This window comes from Aegilops tauschii, chromosome 5 (assembly GCF_002575655.3).
Source record: "Aegilops tauschii subsp. strangulata cultivar AL8/78 chromosome 5, Aet v6.0, whole genome shotgun sequence".
NCBI classification, from domain to species: domain Eukaryota; kingdom Viridiplantae; phylum Streptophyta; class Magnoliopsida; order Poales; family Poaceae; genus Aegilops; species Aegilops tauschii.
Window position 1 is genome coordinate 332,796,365 of NC_053039.3, and position 7,138 is coordinate 332,803,502.

General features: G+C 50.1%; 1 protein-coding gene across 1 annotated transcript; it reads right to left on the bottom strand.

The window, feature by feature from the left end:
• Window positions 1–494: 494 nt before the first annotated feature.
• Window positions 495–2,970, bottom strand: LOC109772051 (probable inactive receptor kinase RLK902). Its single transcript, XM_020330748.3, has one exon. The coding sequence runs from the start codon at window positions 2,614–2,616 to the stop codon at window positions 670–672; it is 1,947 nt and encodes a 648-aa protein (XP_020186337.1). The 5' UTR covers window positions 2,617–2,970; the 3' UTR covers window positions 495–669.
• Between the last annotated feature and the right edge of the window lie 4,168 nt (window positions 2,971–7,138).

Genomic DNA, 7,138 nt, shown 5'->3' on the forward strand with positions numbered 1-7,138 from the left:
TGTGCAACTACAACGGAGGTCAACTGAACTTTCTCATGCTGTATATGCATCGAAGCCACATTGATCTAGACAGCATCGGTCAGAGAGAATTGTTCAGCGTTCAGAATTCACTCCTTTCGTCAGACAACTAAATATGATGGTCTTGTCAGCGCCGCCATTTCTCACATTTTCTCACGAGCAGCCTCTCATCGCTTGCGAGGCTGTGATTGCCGTCTTCTCTTTCCCGTTTGCCGGCCAGAACAGTGACAGTCTTTACCAGGTCAGAGAGTAGAAGCGTTCAACGTGTTGGTACGCGTACGCTGACGTCGCTGGAATAAAACGTCCATCCTGAAATGGACTCGCCGACTGTCAACTGACCGACCGCTTCAATCCGGGCGACTGGCTGAAATAGTCTCCATTTGGCACCTTGCAGATCCAAATTGTTGGGAGTTGGGTGCTGGGGGGGAAACTTAATGATTTTTAACTGTGATGAAACTAGTTGGGTCGGTAAACGATGAACAAATTATTGTATATTGCACATGAATTCATCCAGGAATTCGCACGAAAACAATGAAGTAAACATATTCTATGAACATGTTGAGGAATTCCGGTATAGTTTTTCACAGTTTGCAGCGGGAAACTGAAAAACAGCTACGGAAATGAAATGAACCACGGCGGCGGAGGCTACGGCTACGCGGAATGGTCGGCGGACACGCTGTGGAACTCGGCCGAGTCCGTCTTCCGCTGCGCGCTGCCGACGATGTCCTCTATCCTCGCGGCGACCTCGGCCATCGCGGGCCGCCGGTCGGGCCGCCGCTCGGTGCACTCCGTGCCCAGCTGCAGCAGCCGCACCATCTCCTCCTCCACGAGCGCCTCGTTGGCGATGCTGGCGTCGAACACCTCGCCCGTCCACTCCTCCTGCACCACCGTGCCCACCCACTGCGGCAGGTCCGCGGCGCCGTCGCTCCCCGGCACCGAGTTCGCGGGGGCCTTCCCAGTCAGCAGCTCCAGGAGCAGCACGCCGAAGCTGTACACGTCGGCCTCCTGCGACGCCCTGCGCGGGTCCGTCACCTCCGGGGCGCGGTACCCCGTCACGCGCTTCAGCGGCACGCTGGCGCCGACGAGCTGGACGAGGCCGTAGTCGGCCACGTAGGCCCCGTCGCGCGCGTCGTTGACGAGAATGTTGGACGACTTGATGTTGCCGTGGGACGAGCCGGCGCCGGCGCCGTGGATGAAGGCGATGCCGCGCGCCGACGCCAGCGCAATGCGCGCTCGCGTGGTGAAGTCGAGGCGCTCGCTGCCCGCGCCGTGGAGAAGGGAGGAGAGGCCTTTGGCGCTGACAAAGTCGTAGACGATGAGCTTCTCCTCCTTGCTGTAGAAGTAGGAGCGCAGCGGCACCAGGCTTTCGTGCCGGAGCGCGCCGAGCGCGGCCACCGTGCCGCGGAACTCCTTCTCGGGGATGGGCACCTCCCTCAGCCTCTTGACGGTCACGACGGCGACGCCGCCCTCCAGCGTGGCGCGGTACGTCGTGCCCAGCCAGCCCTTCCCGAGGACCTCGGCCGACGCGTGCAGCAGCGATTCCAGTTCGTAGGCCACCTCCGGCTCACCTCCCACGAACACCAGCTTCTTGGCGTCGCTGGCCGTCGGCTTCGAGGAGCGCGACGCTTTCACGCCGCTCTTCTCCGCCCTCGCCACGGACACCGTCTCCGGTGACGCGTCCTCGTCGCCGTAGGCCGCCGTTTCGGTGGAAGTGTCGGCCTTATTTGTCTTGCCACGACGGAAACATAGCATGAAGAAGATCACGGCGAGCACCACCAGGAGCGCCGCGACGGCGCCCGCAGCAATACCGGCGATCGCGGCAGTGGAGAGCTTGCTGCTCTTGCTGTCCTCAGAAGAGGCCGGAGGAGGCAATGGCAATGGCGACGGCGGCGAAGTGTTCGCGCACGGGCTTAGTGGGGCGCCGCATAGCGTTGTCCCACTAAAGGCGCTGGCCGGTCTTCCGGCTAGCGACTCTGGCACAGGGCCGTTGAGCTGGTTGTCGGACACGTTGAACAGCTGAAGATTAGGGAGATCAAGGTCGGCAGGGAGGGTGCCAGTAAGGACGTTGTTCTCCAAGTAAAGAGTGGCCAGCCGGCGGAGCTTGTTGAACTCCAGCGACACACCGCCAGAGAAACGATTATTCGAGAGGACGAGCCGCTGCAGCAAGCCGAGCAAGAAGAAGCCCTCCGGTATCTCGCCGGCGAGCTTGTTGTCCTGGAGGTAGAGGTACCGGAGCTCCCCGCAGTTGCCGATGTCCGCGGGGATCCCGCCGGAGAGCGCGTTGGAGCGGAGCGACAGCGCCCTGAGAGCGGTGAGGTTGCCCACGGTCCCCAGCGGCAGCTGACCGATCAGGCCGGCGCCGGGGAGCTGTAGCGCGACGACGCGCCCGCCTCCGGTGCCGTTGTCGCACCCAACGCCGCGCCACCCGCACGGCGACGCCGCCGACGCGTCCCACGGGAGCCCCGGGCCGACCGCGGCCCGGAGCGCGAGCAGCGCCGCGCGGTCCGCCGCGAGGTCCGGCGCGGCGCACCGGAGCGCGGAGCACCACAGCGCGACCACGAGAAGCAGGAGGCTGCGCCCCCGCCCACGCAGCGGCATTACCGGTCGACGAGAGCTGAGCTGACGCGCGGCGCAGAGCCCGTATCGATGGAGTTGGTCTCGTCTCGTCTCGTCACCCGGTGATCGTTCAACAGACGTAAGGATGATATGAAAATGCAGAGAGCTGCGCCTACGTACGTACTTCTCCTTAGTTAAGTACTCCGCTACGAAGTAGTCTGCTAATCTTAATCTACTGCTAGCCCTCGGTGGAGGGGGTGTGCGGCTATATTATAGGAAGAAGTCAAACTGATCTACGCGCCAAAGATGGTGCAGCAGCTAGCGCTGCACGCATCGACCGGAGCCATGGAATAGTCGTCCGTGTCTCGGTGAGAGTGATAGGGATGTGTGGAATGGAAGCTAGCGGTTCGCATTTTGCAGGAAAGGGGGCGATACGCTGCACGAATCGATTCGATTGATGTGTGCTACAGCTCGACCGGGATAGCTGTTGGCCGGAGCAAGCACGGCCATGGCCTTCCATTTGGAGCGTTTCCTTCGGACGTAGCACGTCTAGACCGCGTTCCTTGTGCGTACGAGACAGCCGTTTCTATCTGATCAGCTTAACTCGTCTCCTCGATCGTTCGCTGATTGCGTGCGGGTACCGTACGCTAACGTGTGCGGGCGTGGGAGCCGGTGAATCGCATCACATGGGGGCATGGAGCGTGGCTGGATAGTGGTGGTATAGCGAGGCGCGTGCGCCGGGCCGGGCGTTAAATTACAAACTGCGTCGGATCGGCGTCCCGGCGGGGGGACGCGCGCGCGCGAAAACAATGGACGGTTGAGGAGGCGTACGTGCGCGAGCGTGCGGGCCTGAGAGGCCTAGAAATACTAGTACAATATAACAATTACTAGCTATTTCGAGGGTAAATATCTACTCTCACCGTCTCATAATTTACTACTCCCTCCGTAAAAAAATATAAGAGCGTTTAGATCAATAAAATAGTGACCTAAATGCTCTTATATCTCTGTAAGTAATGACCTAAATGGTCTTATATTTCTTTACAGATGGAATAGCATTTTATATTATGGGCCAGAGTACAATACTGTAGTACCTATTTTAATATCACCTTTGGCCCGAATTAGTTGCCCATTAGTGTTACATATATTTGTATCACAAAACTAAAATAACTATTTTGGGAGGGAGGAAGTATAAAATTGGGCGCTCCTATATCTCGCCTTCAGCGAATCTAGGTTCTGACTCGCTGAAGGGGGTGAGCGAGATGGACCAGCCCACGGGCGCGGGAGGCCACAAGCTCTTTTTCAGGTTCTTTTTAATTATTTTTTTGTATTTTTCTTTATACTTTATATAGTTACCCCCACGTCTCATATGCTACCATGTGATAATATATATGTTATACAAAAAACATTTGGAAAATGAAGCATTCGGAAAATGTTGAGCAAGTATTTGAAAAATGTTAATCAAGCATTCGTAAAAATGTAGAACTAGTATTTGAAAAATATTAAACAAGTATTTGAAAAAATGGGTATCAAGTCTTCGGAAAAATATTGAAAAAGTATTTGAAAAATGTCAATCAAGCAATTTCAAAATGTTGACCGTGTATAAAAAATTGTTGATCATGTACTAAAAATATGATATAAAAACATGTTAATCAAGAATTTTGAAATATATTAATCAAGTATTTGAGAAATGTTAAAATGAGTATATAAAAAATATTGACCATGCATTAAAAAATGATGAAAAATTTGGTCATGAATATAAAAATGTTAATCAAGAATTTCAGAAAAAGTTGAAAATATTTGAATAATATTAATCAAGCATTTGAAAAATGTTAAATGTGTATAGAAAAAATGTTGCCCGTGTATTATTATTTTTAATATTTTTATATTGAAACTGTTATCAATCATTTAAAAAATGTATAGGAAAAATGTTTACCATGTATGGAAAAATGTTATTTTTTTATATGAAAAATGTTAATCAAGCATTTGAATAATGTTTAAAAAATGTGTATTGAAACTATGTTGGCCATATATTAAACAAATGTTAAGTTTGTGTTGGCAAAATGTTAAATGTGTATTAGAAAAATGTTGTTGACATATACAATAAATGTAGAATGAAAACCAGATAGAAACATAGAAAACCAAAAAATAAACCAAAGAAATAAGAAAAAAACCAAGAGCCAAATGCAAAAGGAATGAAAAGGAATAAAAAACGTAGGAGAAAAAGGAAAAAAAACAAAAGTAAACAAAAAAGAAGAAGAAGAAAACATGGGAAAAAATGAACAAAAAAACGATGGAGAAAATCGGCTCTTTTACCTTGAACGAGGTCGCCCTACAGTTTATCATGGACCAGACGCAATGGTTGTAGCTAGCGTCGCTAACTCCTATCCAAGAGACCTGGGTTCGAACCCCAGTTTCACTCGCTTTTTCCTGCAACTTCTTTTTTATTAAGTGGGGCTCAGTTGCTCCAAGAAACAGAAAAATCCTTCAACGAGAGCTGCTACCGTCTCAATTAATGCGAGATATAGCTCTCGCACATTAAGTAATGGATCGACCTGTTAGCGCACCTTTTAAATGGTAAAAAGGAAAAAAAAAAGGAGGTGCTAGGATTCGAACTTGGGTATCCTCGAAGGTGTGTAACGCAGCTAGCCACTAGGCATGCATTGTGACCCCGTGCAATAATAGGTGATAACCCACAAGTATAGAGGATCGCAACAGTTTTCGAGGGCAGAGTATTCAACTCAAATTTATTGATTCGACACAAGGGGAGCCAAATAATATTCTCAAGTATTAGCAGTTGAGTTGTCAATTCAACCACACCTGGAAAACTTAGTATCTGCAGCAAAGTATTTAGTAGCAAAGTAGTATGGAAATAACGATAACGGTAGCAAAAATAACAGTAGTAGTTTTGTAGTAATTGTAACAGTGGCAACGGAAAAGTAACTAAGCAAAGATCAATATGTGAAAAGCTCGTAGGCATTGGATCAGTGATGAATAATTATGTAGGATGCGATTCCTCATGCAACAGTTATAACATAGGGTGACACAGAACTAGCTCCAGTTCATCAATGTAATGTAGGCATGTATTCCGAATATAGTCATACGTGCTTATGGAAAAGAACTTGCATGACATCTTTTGTCCTATCCTCCCGTGGCAGCGGGGTCCTATTGGAAACTAGGGGATATTAAGGCCTCCATTTAATAGAGTATCAGACAAAAGCATTAACACTTAGTGAATACATGAACTACTCAAACTACGGTCATCACCGGGAGTGGTCCCGATTATTGTCACTTCGGGGTTACCGGATCATAACACATAGTAGGTGACTATTGACTTGCAGAATAGGATCAAGAACTCACATATATTCATGAAAATATAATAGGTTCAGATCTGAAATCATGGCACTCGGGCCCTAGTGACAAGCATTAAGCATAGCAAAGTCATAGCAACATCAATCTCAGAACATAATGGATACTAGGGATCAAAACCTAACAAAACTAAGTCGATTACATGATAAATCTCATCCAACCCATCACCGTCCAGCAAGCCTACGATGGAATTACTCACGCACGGCGGTGAGCATCATGAAATTGGTGATGGAGGATGGTTGATGATGTTAGGGAACGTAGTAATTTCAAAAAAAATTCCTACGCACACGCAAGATCATGGTGATGCATAGCAACGAGAGGGGAGAGTGTGTCCACGTACCCTCGTAGACCGAAAGCGGAAGCGTTAGCACAACGCGGTTGATGTAGTCGTACGTCTTTATGATCCGACCGATCAAGTACCGAACGCACGGCACCTCCGAGTTCAGCACACGTTCAGCCCGATGACGTCCCTCGAACTCCGATCCAGCCGAGTGTTGAGGGAGAGTTTCGTCAGCACGACGGCGTGGTGACGATGATGATGTTCTACCGACGCAGGGCTTCGCCTAAGCACCGCTACAGTATTATCGAGGTGGACTATGGTGGAGGGGGCACCGCACACGGCTAAAAGATCAAGCGATCAATTGTTGTGTCTATGGGGTGCCCCCTGCCCCCGTATATAAAGGAGCAAGGGAGAGGCCGGCCCTAGGAGGGGCGCACCAAGTGTGGGGAGTCCTACTAGGACTCCCAAGTCCTAGTAGGATTCCCCTTTCCTTTCCGGAGTAGGAGAGAAGGAAAGAGGAGGAGAGGGAGAAGGAAAAGGGGGATGCACCCCTTGTCCAATTCGGACCAGAGGGGGGCGCGCGCCTCCATCCTTTTGGCCTCTCTCCTCTATTCCCGTATGGCCCAATAAGGCCCAATACTTCTCCCAGTGAATTCCCGTAACTCCCCGGTACTTCGAAAATACCCGAATCACTCGGAACCTTTCCGATGTCCGGATATAGTCGTCCAATATATCGATCTTTACGTCTCGACCATTTCGAGACTCCTCATCAAGTCCCCGATCTCATACGGGACTCCGAACTACCTTCGGTACATCAAATCACATAAACTCATTATATAACCGTCATCGAACTTTGAAAAAATGTAGACATGACCGAGACACGTCTCCGGTCAATTAACCAATAGCGGAACCTGGATG